The sequence below is a fragment of the Podarcis liolepis genome (assembly GCF_965112155.1).
Source record: "Podarcis liolepis genome assembly, chromosome: 14".
In the NCBI taxonomy this organism is placed as follows: domain Eukaryota; kingdom Metazoa; phylum Chordata; class Lepidosauria; order Squamata; family Lacertidae; genus Podarcis; species Podarcis liolepis.
Window position 1 is genome coordinate 22,846,793 of NC_139569.1, and position 17,473 is coordinate 22,864,265.

Consider the following 17,473-nt stretch of genomic DNA (forward strand, 5'->3'; position numbering starts at 1 on the left):
AGTGATGGCTGATTGACAGGTGGTTGTAGTTTGGGGGGAAACGGGCTTGTGGGCCAACATTCGCCTGTTGTGCGGACTGGAGATTCTCCATCCCTGATAGAGAGTTCATCTCACTTGTAGGATGCACAAACACAGATCAACTTGGGTAACAGAGCCCTCTGTGTTGAATGTACAGGCAGTGCCATTGGCCCAAACCATAAAATAGGCAGAATGGAGGGGAAACCAAGTCCCTGTCAAATCTGATCCGGTGTGTGTGTGGGAGGGGATTCCTTCTAAAATGGGTAACCTTTTGTTCTTGATAATTGATTGTGACAGTTCTCACATTTGGTTGTAGACTTCTCTGAGCAAGTTGTAGACTTCTACCTGAGCCCAGGCCTGTGTATGTGGTGGCTTTTCCCTCAAAGCTACCCTGTGAGGTTTGGAGCAAGAGTTGACATGCCCATGGCCTCTGGGTGAATTTCAGGACTAGGGATTTGAACCCAGGTTTTGCTAGGCCACGTGTGGCATTATAGTACATGGGTGTGGAATTCAGAATCGCTCTTGACACAGTTGCACACGGACCTCCATTTCCTTCCACCAAATTACAGCAAAGTCATCAGCACTGGGTAGCCTCCATGCTGAAGATATTTCTGCACCAAGAAAAGGTATTTCTGCACTAAGAATACATGTAGTGTTCTAGTCCGGCCCCCATGCTCCTACCAGACTTACTTGGATGGCCACCTCTCTGGTTTCCAAGACCAGCTGCCATTGGTTGCATGATTTTAAGAATGCCTTCACAAGGGAAACTTTTTTTTAAAAAAACTTTTTATTAAAGATTAAGCCCAGCTGCTGGGGGTCCTGTGTTCATGCCGAGTAAACATACTCTGTGTTTCCGGGCAAGTATTACATACAACTAGCCTTGTATTTGGCCAAAGTGTGGATTATGTCCTAAAGTAATACTTCTGGGTCAGCAACTGCTTCTAATCTTAATCACTCATTCACTGGTTCAGTGCAAATGTATGCAAGAGAAAACCCATGAATTGGCTCAGCAACTCCAGACTGCTATACTGCCTGTGTGTCATTTGTGACCTAAATCAACACCACCCCCACCCCCATTTTTCTTGCAGGAGTGTAGGAAGTTGTTTCGTACGGAGTCAGACCATTGGTTCATTCAGCTCAGTATTGCCTATACCTGTGATGGGGAATCTGTAGCCATCCAGATGAACTACCAAGACATGTTGGCTGTGCTGCCTGGGGTTTTTAGAGTTAGTGCAGCATCCAGAGGGCCACAGGTTCATAATCTCTATAGTCTACTGCAGTTTGCCAGGGTTTTTGAGATTGTGTGTGTGTGGGGGGGTGTGTCCTTTCCCAGCTGCAGCAAAGAGCCATTGCTCAGTAATAGAGCATCTGCTTTGCATGCAGAAGGTTCTCTGGTTCAATCCCAGGTTTCTCCAAGTAAGGCTGAGAGAAGACTTCAGCCTGAAACCCTAGAGAGCTGCAACCACTCAGTGTAAATGGTTCTGAGCGAGATTGACAAATAGCCTGCCTTGGTATAAGGCAGCTTCCTGGAGATGGCTGGACCTGCTGCAGGCAGCTCATGCTTGACCCTTGAGCTGGAGCCCTTTCCCAGATTCCAAGGAATCTGACTTACTGTCCCTTCTCCTTTTCTCCAAAAAAGTGAATTGATTTGTCTGTCCGGACTTAAGAACACAAAAGGAATTCATGTCCCCTTTAGTCCACCCTGCAAAGCCAGAAATGGGATCCCTCTATGTGATGCCCCTTCTCCTGGCATTTGAGGGGGTCATTAGACCCACAAAGTCACATTGGTGCTGAGCCACTCTGCTGTTACCACTGGGGCTGCAGGCAGTGTGCTAGCCCATTCAAACAGGAATTATTACTGTTTAGTTTATTACCTGCACTTTACTCTTAAGATCCCAGGGTGGGTTACAAACTCTTGCAGTACAACCTTAAAAACAGCTTTAAAAATTTGCAATTACAAAACACGCAGTCACATAAAGGTAGACTTACATCTTGGGTGGCAAAGGCCAAGGTAAAGAGACTTGCTGTCAGCATTGTCTGAAAGCTGTCGTGATGTTGCTAGATGCATCTACGTAGGGAGATGCATCACGACAGCTTTCAGACAATGCACAATTTAGGGGCTGCCACAGAGAAGGCACTCTGGAGCCATACAGCCTGAGCTGAGGGTGGTGAAACTAGTCTCCCACCCTGATCATCTTAACACCTGAAATAGTCTGTAGGGAAGGAGGTAGTTGAGGCTTAAGACTTTTACGACTTTAAACACTAACCTGAGCAACTTGAATTAGACCTGGAAATGAACTGGCAAGCAATGCAGCTGTTTTAAATGGATTATATTTGTGGCAGCTGCCTTTTGAACCCCTTGAAGTTTTCACATCATTTGCAAGGCCAGCTCCACCGAGAGCGCATTGTAATAGTCCATTCCAATCCTCCCAGTTACCCCCAGCTATTGTGCCAGTAGAGTTGTAGAACTCAAAAAGCCGTAGGGGAGGTTAGAGTTGTCAGCTAAGCTGACATGAGTAATCCTTGACAGACATCTCCAAGTAGGGGTGGAAATAACTATCTTCACTCCTCTTTATAAATCCCAAACTGGCCTGCAAATTCTCACCACTTGGCCAGACAATTGTGTTTACCTGCAGACTGCCCAAAAAAGGGGACTTGTATTCTCCAAGATGGTTTACTACAACTCCCATCAGCTGGAGGAATATGCTGCTGTGCATACTGGGACTGATGGGAGCAAAAAGTCCAAAAAGCAGCCATTTGTGTTGATAGGATTTGTATTTCAAGCACCACCTTGTGGGCAGCTGTCAAAATACATTAACTAGGACTCTTCTGATACCATTTATCCTACAAATGTTAGCTGGAAGTACTTGGTCTGGTGCAACAAGTTGTTTCATTTGCTACTTGAAATGGAAGTTGTGAATAAACAAAACCCTTTGCATTAAAACAAAAATACCAAACTTGTTCCCTGGAGAAGAGCCTTATCTTGGTAGCGCCCTGCTTTGCAAGCAGAAGGTACCTGGTACCTTCTAACCCATGGCATCTCCAGAGAGGGCTGTGAAGGACCTCTGCCGGAAATCCTGCAGAACAACTCTCACTGGATAGCACTGAGTTTGGACCAGTGGTCCGACTGCAATGGTCTCATCAATCAGTGGTAGAGCCACCTGTATTGCAGGCAGGTCTCCTGTCCAGTCCCTTGCATTTCCAGCTAAATGCTGGTCTAAAACAAAGAAGACCTGTTCCCTGGAAAGCTGGTCTGATATAGACCAGCAATCTCCATTTTTAAACCTTCCTTGGACTGCTTGAAGATTGCTGTGCCTCCAGCAGATCCCCGAACAAACTATTTTGCTTTGCACAGGAAAGCACTTAATATAGTTCAATACAGTGGTGCCTCGCAAGACGAAATTAATTAGTTCCGTGAGTTTTTTCGTCTAGCGAATTTTTCGTCTTGCGAAGCACGGTGTCGGAAAAGTTTTGGAAAAGCTTCAAAAACCACCAAAAACCTCAAAAAAGGCTACCACACCACGTTCTATGAGTTGCTCCTCAAAGTCAAGTCACAACTGTATTAACGGTGTTAAGAAAAAGGAAACAAACTTGCAAAAAACGCAAGACGTTTTCGTCTTGCGAAGCAAGCCCATAGGGAAATTCGTCTTGCGAAGCAGCTCAAAAACTGCAAAACCCTTTCGTCTAGCGAGTTTTTTTGTCTTGCGAGGCATTCGTCTTGCGGGGCACCACGGTAACTAAGTTTCCAATTTAATGGATGTGTCTGTTTTTGAAAGTTGTTCAATATTGGATTTAGTGACATTTGATGCTTAGGTTGTTCTCCCTATCGGACTTGATGAATTTTCTCTTTCAAATGTCCTCTCCCCACCCCCCAAACAATAAATCCAATTTTATGGGTTGACTAGGATCCTGTACAGATAATTGGCACACGTTTTGTAAATTCATGTACTTTTCAAGTGAGAGCAGTGGAAACGGACAGAGGTGCCTCCATCAGTTACACTACAATAGAGGTGGGGGGCCCTTTCCAGCCCCAAATCCACATTCCCTTGTGGTGGGAGCCACATGGCAGTGGAGGGGGTGGCTGGAGCTAAAAGTGGGGGCAACTCATTTGATGCATGCAAGCAAGGGTTTCCTTACATTTCAGTGGCATAGTGCAGCCAGGCAAAGCCATGAGGGATGTGGCCTATACCTCCCAGGAGACAGATAAAGGGGCCTGGAGGAACACATCTGACTCTGGGCTTGATGTTTCTAGGCCCTGAGACAGCCATAAACTATGACAGCTTTGTTTTCCCCACCTCAGTTTCATCATGTGCTACAGCTGCTGCCCACTTGATGTCCAGCTCTGATTCTATGAGCCGATGCTTCACCTTTTTTTTTTTTGCCACTGACACGTGCCCCTCAGAAGGGTCTAGGTTGAGAAAGTTTCCCCACTGCTTGCCTAAGATCTCCTGTGAGTTCAGAGCCTTGAGATGAGATCTATTTTTTAAAATACTGCCCTTTGATTAAAATTAATTCCAGGGGGAGGGTTTTGTAAGATGTAATTAAGCAATAACAAAAAATTGACTAAAACAATTGCAAAGCAATTGAGGACAACAGTGGGAAGCCCCATTGTAATTAGAGCACAAGGAAAAACAAAGCTGAAATGATTATGATGCTGCTATATTTTTGATTTTACTAACAGGGCAATTTGTAGCCACATTGATTAGTGCACTGGGGGCTCAGCTCCAGAATCCTTCCTTTTGCAAATGATATTCCCAGCCCTGTCGCCCCATTGGCTCGCTGCAGTCTCCCTAGGCGACAAGAGGCCGTGTCAGGCTTAATGGAACATTCCCCACGTGGCTCATTGGCTTCAGGCGTCACCAGGGGCAACAGGACAACACGGAGCCTCAGCAAGGCTTTGCAGTTTTCTCGTAGTAGGTGAGCATCCCCAGTGAGCCTGGAGACTTTCCTGGCTGGGGGAATCCTCTTTGTGGCGTTCTCTTGGACCCGTGGTAGGCCTGAAGAGCTACTGGCACCATGTCTCACCCTGGTATCCTCCTGACCAAGGAGCCGGCTCCTCAGACCATCCCTGTTTGCGAGCTGCCCATGAAGGTCTACGAGCCAGCGCTGAACACTGGCCCTGATTCCTCCAGTGGTTTGGCCACTGCTGGCTTCCGCACGGCCAAGTACCTGCCTGAGGAATGGCACCAGCACAACTACAGCCGGTACCATGAGGCCTTTGCTGACCGCGACCACTCCGAGCGAGTCCGTCTCGAGTCCCAGAACGTGGCCGCCTTCACGGCAGAGCTGGCCCAGCGCACCCAGGAGGACTCCACCGTTAAGGTAGGCGAACGCCTCCAGGACATCCACTTCTGGAAGTCAGAGCTCCAGAGGGAGATTGAGGACCTCACGGAGGAGACGAACCTGCTGGCAGCCCAGAAGCTGCGCCTGGAGAGGGCCCTCGACGCTACTGAGATCCCGTACAGCATCGCCACAGACAACCTGCAGTGCCGTGAGCGCCGGCAGCCTCCTGATCTGGTGAGGGACCAGGTGGAGGTGGAGTTGCTCAAGGTAGGATATTTCCTTATTCATTCTGGGCTCAGGACATGAAGGACCGCTTCCCCCTGATCTGGCCCCTGTGATCACTCTAAGCACTACACCACACTGGCTCTCAAGGGGCAATGTTGTTGTGGCCTTATTTCTTTTGGGGAAGCGTCACAGCTCAGCTGAAGAGCACCTGCTTTGCATCTTCAAAAAGGTAGGCTTCCTGTTTGAACCCCTGGAGAACGGCTACCAGTCAGTGGAAACAACACTAAGCTAGATGGACTGATGGTCTGACTCGATGTAAGGTTATATATCCCATGTCCCTAACAGGAAGCAGCCAAAGCTTTAAAAAGTCCCAGGTTCAGTCCTTGGCATCTCCAGGTGAGGCTGGGAGAGATTCCCTGCCTGAAACCCTAGAGAGATGCTGCCAGTCAAATACGAGACCATCGTGTATATTTGCAATCATTTAAAACTTGTCTATGGGAAGCACTGTGTCCGGAAGTGAAGTGACCCCCCCCATCCCCAGATCCGCATGTTATCTGGCCCACTGCCAGGTTGGTCCAGGGCTTGGGGGGGGGGCATGTCACAAGGGTTGTGGTTTAGGGCAGGCCCTGTTGCCACTCCTGAAGTGCTTTTGTCCTCTGGGGGGCGGGTAGAGATGGAGGCATGAGCACCAATCTTGTCAATGACATTTATTGTGCCACACTACTCCCACTGGTGTGAACGAAATTTGGTGCAAAATGCTGGCATATTGGGCAAAAAGCCACAGTTCCATCACACAGCCGTCACTGCAGGGTGGAAGGAACATTAGGAAATGGGACAGAAGGGCTAGTGTTATAATCAGGAAAACTAATGCAATTATTTCCTGTGGCTGAATGCACCTTATTTCTCCATACAAAACAAGTGAAAAACAGAAGAAGCACAGTTCAGCTTCGGAGAATATAATAGCCTTAATATGATATCTAAAAGACACTCACGTTGATGCCTGTTTGGGAGGAGGGCACTGAAGGCCCAAACTGGAATGGCTATTGCATAACCTTTGGAAGTTTGGGGCACCCAGAGAAGAAGATTGGGCAGTTCCTATAAGACAGCCTCCCCCAACCTGGTGCCTTCCAGATGATTTGGACTACAACTCCCAGCAGCCCCAGCCAGCTGCTAATCTCTCTACTGCTTTTATCTAGGAAGCTGAGCTCATCAGAAACATCCAGGAGCTACTGAAACGAACTCTGAAGCAAGCTATTAACCAGATACAGTAAGATCCCTTTCCACTGTTGCGGGTTGCTGGTGTTCTAACTCACTCTTGAACCTAGTCCTGGTGTAACATGTGATCAATCGGGAGGAAAATCAAAGCATTATGCTCTGCAGAGGGTGGTATGTGTGAACTGATGTCTTGTAACTTTGGTATCATGTGCCCCTATGCAGAGCCTGGTGATGCTCAGTCCAGCCAGCATTCTGAAGCTAAGCAGTTCTGAGTCTGGTCACTGTCTAGATGGGAGACCAAATGACACACACACACACACACACACACACACACACACACACACACACACACCATCTTTCAATTCATCATAGAAGCAAGGTGGGCGTAGAATTGAACTAATTAACTACGTAATAAGTGTGCGAACTGCTTTGCAAATGGTTGTGATTGTGATGATAAAACAATGATAATAACAAGGCAAATCTATCTGCGTGTTACCAGAGTCCTAGGAGATTAATGGTTCATTGCATCATTGATTGGCATGAGACTTTTTAGTGGACCACAGTAGACTTGCCTCAGGGATTCATGCATGAATAACCTCCTGTCTGGACTGCTTCAATCTAGTCTTCATGGAGCTGCCCTTGGAAGCAGCCTGGTAGCTGTAGCTGTTGCAGAATGCAGCTGCCTGGCTGTTGTGCAGAGTACATATCCCCCTTGGCTGCCTGTGAAATACTGGGATATTTCACAATTAAGGGATGCTGGTATCAAGTGTACAAAGCCCAGTTCCTTCTGAGCTGGCTGTGTTCCTACATCCCCGGGGTCTTCAGCTTAGTGTAATGCCATAAGACCTTGTCCCCCTCCTTCTGGAGCTGTGGATAAGTTCATGGTAAGAGCATAGTTGGTTGGCTACCAAACTGAGCCAAAACTAGCCCCATCCTAATGTTCGATTTCCTTTATAATAAACACTGTATATCTTTTTACAGGGAAAATGTGTTCTTATAGTTGCCACCAGATGGCACTATGAACTAAGAAACAAGAGAACACACAGGCAAGCTGCAGAACTGCTTTGGATAATATGGAAAGGGATTGTTTCGGGGAAGAATATCATCCATGATTGAAGCTTCCTGTCCCCCACGCTTGCTTGTAACATCCACGGCAGAGCCTGTGTCCCTCTCACACTACAGTAAAATATATACAGTGGTGCCTCGCAAGACGAAAAACTCGCAAGACGAAAGAGTTTTTCGTTTTCGAGTTGCTTCGCAAGACGGATTTCCCTATGGGCTTTCTTCGCAAGACGAAAATGTCTTGCAAGTTTGTTTCCTTTTTCGTAAAACCGTTAATACCCAGGGTGCATTGCTTGAAGAGGTGCAGTTGCGACTTGACTTCGAGGAGCAACACATTGCACGCGGTGTGGTGGCCTTTTTGAGCTTTTTAAAGAGTTTGCTGAATTTTTGAAGCTTTTCCAAAACTTCTTTTGCAGCTGTTTGGTAAGTTAAACTTTTAAAACTTTTTTGGGGGGTTTTGGATTTTGGGTTGGGGTGTTTAGAATTCAAGGACTTGGTGTTGGGGAGAGGTTTGCAAGAATCTGGGAGCTTGTGTGGTTTTTTCTGCATTTTTATGATTTTCTGTGACCATTGGGCCATGTTGCTTTTTTTTTTGAAAAAAATTCTGGGTTTGAATTTCTGTGTGCTGGGTGGCTGGGGGAACAGCTGAGGAGGGGTTTGAAAGAATCTGGGAGCTTGTGTGGTTTTTTCTGCATTTTTATGATTTTCTGTGACCATTGGGCCATGTTGGTTTTTTTTGAAAAAAAATATTCTGGGAACGAATTAATTTCGTCTTGCGAGGCACCACTGTATGAAGCTTGTGTGTAGCACTGCAGGAGGAAAGAACACAGCTCCCCCTTTGGGCATCCTGGAAAAATGCAAACAACTAGAAACTTGAAGCAGAATTGGAGGTTTCTGGTTTCCTAAGCTGCATAATGCCATTGTCCCATAGCACAAATGTATGGATTTGCCTTGCAAATAAGTCTGCAGGGAACCTTTGGCCCTCCTGATGTTGTTGGACTACAGCTCCCTTCAGCTCAGCTAGCCTGGCCAATGGCTGGGGATGATGGGAGATGTAGTCTAGCCACCAGGAGGGTCACAGGTTCCCCTTGTCGGCAGAATAAAAAAAACTCTGCCTCATTTTGCACCTGCCTGGCTGGCTTTCTAACATTCTTGGCAAATATGACTGTCTCTAATTTTTATATAAAGTGAGATCTTGATGTGTACCCTGAATTACTTGATTTGCCTTTCTCAAATTATGTTCTAATTACTTTTAATTGCACTCACTTGAGCGTGTGTCAAGGATGGATTTTGCTCTTGGATGAGCATTTCAGTCTGAAATGTTCTCAGTATTGCATAACGTAATGTTAAGGCTGATGGGTTGTACATTCTGGGTTGGAACTGCCACCAGGTGTCATATGGAGAGATGGAAGGAATATTCACTGGGATTCGAATCCAACAGTGAAATCTATCTGTGAATAGCAACTTCCCCCATGGGGATCTAAATGGAAGGGTTTTTCCTAGAACTGGTGTCAAACCATGTGCTCCTGAAATAAGGTACTGTATGTATGAAGGCAAATCTCAGGGCTCTCCAACATTTTCTCGCTGTTAGGTAACCTTCTCCATTCTGGTGTCCTGCAGATATCTTGGGGAATACATCCCTTCCAACATTCCTTGGATGAAAAAAGGGCATTTCTTACTCCCTCCCCAACTGACCAGCTAGTGTGGTGTAGTGGTTAAGAGCAGTGGACTCATAATCTGGTGAACCGGGTTCAATTCCCTGCTCCTCCACATGCAGCTGCTGGGTGACCTTGGGCTAGTCACTCTTCTTTGAAGTCTCTCAGCCCCACTCACCTCACACAGTGTTTGTTGTGGGGGAGGAAGGGAAAGGAGACTGTTAGCCGCTTTGAGACTCCTGAAGGGGAGTGATAAAGCAGGATATCAAATCCAAACTCCTCCATTTTGTGTTCCTCCTCTGAGCATTTCCTATCAGAAGATGGGTGAGGGCCACCAGCACGCAACACAAATGGGACACAGCACATATGTCATCCACCATCCTGAGAAAACCTTTTCATCTCCATTTCATCTTATTTTATTCTTTGGTAGAATTGCAAAAAGAAGAACACACACCAAGAAATAAATTTTAGAAAGGGGCAAGATTAAATGCGGATGCACAAAGTTTATATATATAAAAAATCAAGACTCCTTGCGCTCTGCTCCACCTTTCTTCCTACCTAGGTTGGTTCTGCCCCTCAGAGCCAATGCATTATGTGGGTCTGGGCCTTGCTGGCAGCAGCTTCTCCTCCTCCTTGCCCACTCTCCAGCAACCACTACAAGCTGCCCAAGGGAGGAGGGTGGCAGCAGCAGCCATGGAGAGACAACGAGATGCTCCCTCGCATCTGCCACTGCCACTTTGGACAAGGGCCGGTTCATTCGCCTCCCTGAGCTTGGAGGCGCTGGCAGGGGATCAAAGCAATCGGATTGGCTTTCGTAATTCTGGGTCTGTTATTGGAGGGTATGGGAATACAATTCTGGAAGCTCAGCCATGCTGGCTGGTGCTGATGGGAGTTGTAACCCTAAACACGGCAGCACTGTCTGGGGCTGATGGGATTTGTAGTCCGAAACATCTGGAGGGATGCTAGGCTGGGCAAGGCTGCTGTTAGGTATTCAGTACCTATTTAGATGGGCTGCTCTCTGAAACACAAATCTCTGAGGAACTGAGCTTCACAAGGTTTTCTTGGGCTGACTAAAATTGGGTGTGTAGGTTGCATTTTGCCCACAAAACAAAGGTGAATGGTGTGGAAGGGGTGTGCTTTCAAGGCCCCCCTCTGTTCTGAGGTTTGCGGTGTTTGATTCTGCAGATTAAATCGAGATCACAAGGAGATCTGTGAAATGGACTGGTCTGACAAAGTTGAAACTTACAACATTGACGAGAAATGTGGGAGGTACAATAACCAGAGCACGAACATCCAGTTCCATCCAAGCACATCAAGGTTTGAGGACAGGTGAGAACCTCTGGATCACCTACACCTGGGAAGGAAGGCGGCACAGAGTAAGGAATCCATTGTACCCACCCTTAGGTGTCATCATTTGTATAGTTGAGAGGTACTTGCAGTGGCCGCTGGAGCCCACTGGTAGGAGGGAAGGCCAGGAGACCAACAGCAGGTGGCGCCAAAGCTGATGACAGGCAGAGCCAACTAATTCTTGTTTTGTAACTATCCCCTCTGCTGAGTTGTACAAAGGCAGAATTGAAGCAATAGAGGAAGCTGATAGGGAGGGCTGCCCCACTGAACTGGTTGCAAGTAAGAAAGGTGGGGGCGGGGCAGGCTAAAGGCAGGCCGAGGTTGCTGGGCCCACTCATCCCAATGGACTAACCTCTACAGGATGAAGGCTGCTCAGTGACCTTCACAGCTTGAGTAGAGATTCGAACCTGGGTCTCCCCAAAGTCCAACAATTTACCCAACACATCGTCCCCATCCCTGATGAGGTGAGCAGAACCATACACAGTCTCTTAAATGTGAATGCCCCATAGATGCAGTCCAGATAGATGCAGTCCCAAAGATGGGACGCAGGTGGCGCTGTGGTCTAAACCACTGAGCCTCTTGGGCTTGCCGATCGGAAGGTTGCCGGTTCAAATCCCCGTGAGCTCCCATTGCTCCGTCCCAGCTCCTGCCAACCTAGCAGTTCGAAAGCATGTCAGTGCAAGTAGATAAATAGGTACCGCTGTGGCAGGAAGGTAAATGGCATTTCCGTGTGCTCTGGCTTCCATCACGGTGTTCCATTGCTCCAGAAGCGGTTTAGTCCTGCTGACCACATGACCCAGAAAGCTGTCTGTGGACAAACACCAGCTCCCTCGGCCTGAAAGTGAGATGAGTGCCACAACCCCATAGTCACCTTTGACTGGACTTAACTGTCCAGGGATCCTTTAACTTTTTTATCTTTTACTTGCAGTCCAGGAGTGGGGCCCAAATGCCACCCTCTGAACTTCTCTGTCTGGCCTTTGGAAATCTCCTCAGGCCTCCCTGATTTTTGCCAGGCTGGAATGTGTCCTTGAACCTTGAGGATACCTGAGGAGAGACAGCAGTGCGTACATCTGTGTAGAAGCTAGCCTACTATACATAAGCAATGTTTGCATCATTTCCTCTGCCCACGTTTGCTTTGGGCCCTGCCCACCACTGCCATGTGGCATTCCCGCTCCCCACAAGAGGAGAACATGGCCCTCAGTCTGACAAAACATCCCCTAGCCCCGTTTGGAGATGGCGGGCGTTGTGACGCTCACCGTTTTGTTTCCCATCTCCTCCTGCCCTCGCCGCTCCTCCCCGGGGCCCATGCCACAGTGCTTCCACGCCCGAGACGTGGGCCAAGCACAGCCACGACAACATCTACCGGGCCGAGCGAGAGAAGCTGGCGTCCATCAATCTCCGTGCCCTGATCGACAACATCCTCCGCGACACAGCTGAGGACCTCCGCATGCAGTGCAACCGGGTGAACGACGCCTTCGCCCAGCAGTTGGAGGTGCTGGAGGATGCCAAGCACAAACTGGAGCACCACCTGAAGAAAGTACGTGGCCCCCTTGCTATGGCCCAGAGCGGGAGAAGCTTCCTGGATTGGGCCACTCCAAATATCAGCACTGGGTTTGGGGGGGCGTTGCTTGAGCAAGGCGGCTTCCCTCAGTGAATCTACTTCTTCAGGGGGAGACATACCCTACAAGTGTCCCGGGAAAAAACGAGGACATCCCGTTTCCCCCTGTGAGAGCACAGCCATTTTGGCCGCCATGATCTCACACGATTCAGCGCCCCCCGATCTTGTGTCAAGAACATGAGTTTTTGAGTCCTAGAAAAAGTGTGTCCTTTTGGGCTCTGTGATCTCTCATGGGAGAACAGACGCATGTTCCGGTTTCGGGACTCAACTTGTTGGAGGGTATGACATTGACAGTGGCAACTTGACAGATACCTGACTAGGCTGGCCCTTGACACTAGTCTAGGCATGCCATAAAGCAGGGCTAGGAAACTTAAGGCCTCAGTGTGGGCCGTAGAATTGTCCCTAGGCCACAGGCCCTCACTGGGCCTGCTTCACATCCTCCCTGAGTGTTTTTGCTTGGCTGGAATGTGTGTCGTTGAACTCCCATATTGCCCCTTGCTTGCTTTGATGGAGTGTGTGTGTGTGTGTGTGTGTGTGTGTGTGTGTGTGGAAACTAGCCTACTGTACAAAGGTAAAATTGATATTTATTGCTCCACCCCTCCTTTGTCACGCTCTCCGGCCACGAGCATATTGTTCTACGGTAGAGTTGACATGCCCCCCTGCTCTCCATCCAGCATTCACCTCAAGAGAGATTCAAATGAGGAGAAACACAGGAGATTGGAGGGAAGAAAATAAGTGTTTGGGCAAGTTGAGCAAAATTTCTCCTGGGAGGTGGGGTCCCCAGTGGGCATCATAGGAGGTGGTAGTGGGGATGTTGGCAACCTGTGGTTTAGTGTTAGGTGAGAACCAGGCCGCGGACAAAGCTACAGCCAGTGCACTTTACACCTGCAAATTAGTTTCCATTTGAAGGGTTGTGGTATCTTCCTTGTTTTCAGAACAGCCTCTCTAATTGAAGCGTTGACTCTGTCTCCAGCATTGACTTGTCACCAACACCACCCTTTGCATAACAAGATACTCCAAGCTGATTTACCGTACTTCTCTGTGTTTAAGACAAGGGGGTTGTCTTATACACAGATAATGCAGAGGGGGGTTGGGCGATTGGTGTCCGTCACGAGCAGGAGATTGTCAGCGGTGTTTGGGCGGGTGATTGGTGGCCTGCTGGTGATTGGCTGCTGTGGTGGCAATTTTTTGGGCGATTTATGGCTGCTGGCGATGAGCGGGCATACCAATAGCGGCTTCAGCGTGTGATTGGCAGCGGCAGTCAGACGGGTGAGCGATTGTCTGCAACCCCCCCAAAAAAGCTCAAGAACTCTTGTCAACCCCCCCCTCATTTCCTTAATTTGGAGTCCCAAAAAAATAGGGGTCGTCTTGTACACGGGGGCGTGTTATACACGGAAAAATATGGTACTTTGTGTATAAAAGACTTGGAATCTAAATATGCCCCAAAGTGTCCCCCTCCCCTTTCTACATACGTGCTGGAAGCCGCCGGGGTGGCTGGGGAAACGCAGCCAGATGGGTGGTGTATAAAACAATAAAATTATTATTATTTATTTTAATTATATTAAAACAGACTCTTAAGGAAATTGGCGATCAAGAGCACAACATTGAAGCTCTCAAGCAAGCTATTAAAGACAAGGAAACGCCACTCAAGGTAGCTCAGACGAGGCTCTATGACCGTTCATTCAGGCCCAATGTGGATCTCTGCAGAGATGCTGCCCAGTTTAGGTAAGTGTTGTTCCAGCCTGGGGGTGGGGGGTGGGGGGTTTGAGGGATTTTTTTTAAAAAAAATCTGTGCTAGTTTTTCTGTGAAATAACCTAATTTTCACTAACCTAATGTGCACGTTGGAATAGAATTACCCAGCAGATCTTGCACTTCTCTGAAGGTGGTAACATGATTCTCAGCAACTTAAATATTCCTTTTTGCAAGAAAAATGCGTATATGGGAGTGATATGAATTTTAAGTCCCATTTTCAGAGAAAATGTGCATTTAAACACGAATTCTGGAAAAATGCCTTTAAATATACATCAAAGGGGGTGTGTGAAGCCCATTTAAAACACTTCTTTTGGAGAGAAAATACACTAACACATATTTTGACTAAATAAAAAAATTCCTTCCAGTAGCACCTTAAAGACCAACTAAGTTAGTTCTTGGTATGAGCTTTCGTGTGCATGCACACTTCTTCAGATACCAATATCTCTTGTCAGCACAAAAGGGGAGAAAGTCATCTTCTTGGGGATGAGAAAGCTCCCCTTTCATGCTGCTTGAGTGGTTCTAGGATACTGGAGACAGGGACCTTGTTGGGACCCTGCTGAAGAAATAGTAACTGGTCTTTGATACACATACACACTACACCTGGTTATATAAGCAGCATAGATGCTACCAGGAAACTGATCTGCATGGGCCTATCTCTGTGTTTAGACAAGTGCTTTGTGGTAGTTTTGTGTGAGTGAGACAGAATTCTAACAGTTCCTCTTAAGTTCTGGTTAGCAGACTCACTTGCAGAAAGGTACTCGAGGGACGAGGAGACAGACTGTACACTGTACTTAGGGTACAGGATTGTACAGAACAGATTGATTCCAAGTTGCAACATATTACTAATACATGCTTTAAAAACCTACACACATACACTATCTTTTCACCCCAGTGCTTCTAATTGCGGCCTGTCATTACAGCAGAAAGGTTATCTACAACTCTTGAGTGCAGAGGTAACAAAGTGGGCATTTATCACCTTGCAAACATGTTTGACGGTGGGGAAGGGGGACTGTCAACACTGTACGTCTCCCGTCACCAACATGTTTGTACAAAACAAACACGCGAGAGGGGGAAAAAGGGAGAAGAAAAGGCTGAAATTGCTTGATGCCTTTTCACCTGCCGGTCTTCTAAATTAGAAACGGGCTCCAAGGAGAGATAGGCCTCCGCCTTAGAAGATGTTCGCTAGACATGTAAAAATGGCTTGCAATTCTCATTCCCCGTATTACAAAATTGATTTTGTATGAGCCATAAACGATATAGCCTGGTTTTAGTCCAGAGGCAAATGCAAATGAAGGCAAGGAGAACTGCTGACCAGTCTAGATCTGAAACTCCTGCTTTGGATGAAGAGGATTCCTCTTTCATGTGAGATTGGATTACTCCAATGCACTTTCATGTGGGGTGTCCCTTGCGCTTGATCCAGAAACTATTGCTAGCCTAGAATGCTGCGGCACAATTGCTGACAGGAGTGAGACCCCGTTAGCATAGAGACAGACATTTACTATCTGTCCAAGTTGTTGTTATTGCTATATAAAGCCCTTAACAACTTGGGGCCACTTTACCTGTGAGAGTGCGACAAATTGGAAGAGTGACAAAGTTCCGTCGAGATCAGAATGGATTCAAAAATTGGCCGAATATGCGGAACTAGATAGCTTGTCAGAGAAAATAAAAAACATACCAAAACAGGTATTTACTTCAAGATGGGAAGTCTTTAAAACTTATTTGAAAAATAACAATTGTAGTTGAAGGTCAGTTGCAGCCTTTGAATAATTTCAGCAGTAGTCTTAAGTATGATGTAAAAGATAAGACAGATCAAAGATGATCAAACTTTAATAGAACTTGTGGCAGTGTATAAACAATGAGAATTTGAGGTGGGGAGTAAATGGGAAGTCTGGTCGACAGAAAAAGATGATTATTATTTCAATATTAGGAGAATATTTGTTGATGTATCAAGTTTTCTTTCCTCCCCCCCTCTCTTTGTGGTGATGGATAATTGTTTTGTTTTTTTGTTTGATGTGTAAAAGTGAATATATATATATATATAGAAGTATTATTAACAGATCTGGAAAAAAGAAAAGAAAAAGAGAGATTGCATTATCCACATATATGCCCACTTAGCTGCTTCAATCTGTGAAACTGACACTGTTACAAGCACCACATAATACTCATTCTGCACTTGTAGGAAATAGATTTTTTATTTTTTTAGTGTGGCAGCGTCTTCAATTTGGAACTCCCTGCCTGTGGACAGATGCCTTCACTGTAATTTTTTTGTTTTACTCTTTCTGAAAACTGCATCGAGGTTTTATGACAGTCAAGCAGCATATAATTTTGTGAAATAAATGTTGGATGGTGTGGTTTTTCTAGGCAGGCTGGACCACCCGCTCCCCCAGCCCAACCTTTTTTTCTTTAAAAGAAAATTAAACGCTGCACCTCTGACATCCGTTGCTCTGTTTCCCACTATCCAGGCTGGTCAGCGAAATCGAAGAACTGACAGCATCCATTGAGGCTCTCAAGAAGAAGCTTCTGGAGTCAGAGCAGGCACTGCGCAACCTCGAAGACTCTCGGATGAATCTCGAGAAGGAGATTGCCGTGAAGGCCAACAGCATCTTTATTGACAGGCAGAAATGCATGGCCCATCGATCGCGATACCCTACCATCCTTAGACTAGCAGGCTATCAGTAGCCATTGCTGCCTCCGGTAGAGGAGAGTGACCCACTTGCTTCGACTGACGAGAAATTCAGTTGCATAGGAATGTGAACTTCTCTTCCCTCCCCCAGTTTTTGGTTTGTGTTGAAATAAAATGAAGACATTTTGCCAGGAGTTGTTGTCTGCTATCTCCTGGAGACTGGAGCCTTTTATCTGGGAGACTTGGTGGTTTATAAACACCAACGTGGGGAGGGGTGGTGGTGTCCTCAAAACACGGTGTTGTGGCAAAGAGTGCAAGCTGCTACGTCCTTAAGAGAAGGGTAGAGTACCTGTTTGCATGCAGGAGGTCCCAGTTTGGGTCTCTGGCACTTCCACGCAGGAGAAGCTGCCTGCCTGAGACCCCGAGGAGCTGCTGTCAATCAGTGTGGACAATGCTGAGCTAGATGGACCAAGAAGTCTGACTTGTCATAAGGGAGCTTCCTATTACCGGTATGTTCTGGTGTTCCCATCTCACCTTGGTCACAAACTGACCCGGTGGCCATAAAATCAGTGAGTGCTGGTCCTCCTTTCTGTGGAGGAAGCACAAAGGAACCTGAAGCAGTTGGAGCAGCGAAGACCTGAGTAAATTGAATGCCTTTGAGAGGGCCCTGGCTG

At 47.0% G+C, this 17,473-nt stretch overlaps 1 protein-coding gene across 1 annotated transcript; it reads left to right on the forward strand.

The window, feature by feature from the left end:
• Positions 1 to 3,761: 3,761 nt before the first annotated feature.
• On the forward strand, positions 3,762 to 16,993 carry TEKT4 (tektin 4). The gene is made up of 6 exons (XM_083473802.1): positions 3,762 to 5,568; positions 6,723 to 6,793; positions 10,644 to 10,787; positions 12,120 to 12,342; positions 13,994 to 14,148; positions 16,639 to 16,993. Exons 1-6 carry the CDS (start codon positions 5,035 to 5,037, stop codon positions 16,853 to 16,855), a joined length of 1,344 nt encoding a protein of 447 aa, XP_083329928.1. The 5' UTR covers positions 3,762 to 5,034; the 3' UTR covers positions 16,856 to 16,993.
• Positions 16,994 to 17,473: the final 480 nt, after the last annotated feature.

What these genes read in the sequence shown, in the direction of transcription:
- TEKT4 (XM_083473802.1), top strand. Translation starts at nt 5,035, where the DNA reads ATGTCTCACCCTGGTATCCTCCTGACCAAGGAGCCGGCTCCTCAGACC. An exon ending in ACATCAAGGTTTGAGGACAG is followed by an intron (nt 10,788 to 12,119) that starts GTGAGAACCTCT and finishes CCCATGCCACAG; the next exon opens with TGCTTCCACGCCCGAGACGT. An exon ending in TGGAGCACCACCTGAAGAAA is followed by an intron (nt 12,343 to 13,993) that starts GTACGTGGCCCC and finishes ATATTAAAACAG; the next exon opens with ACTCTTAAGGAAATTGGCGA.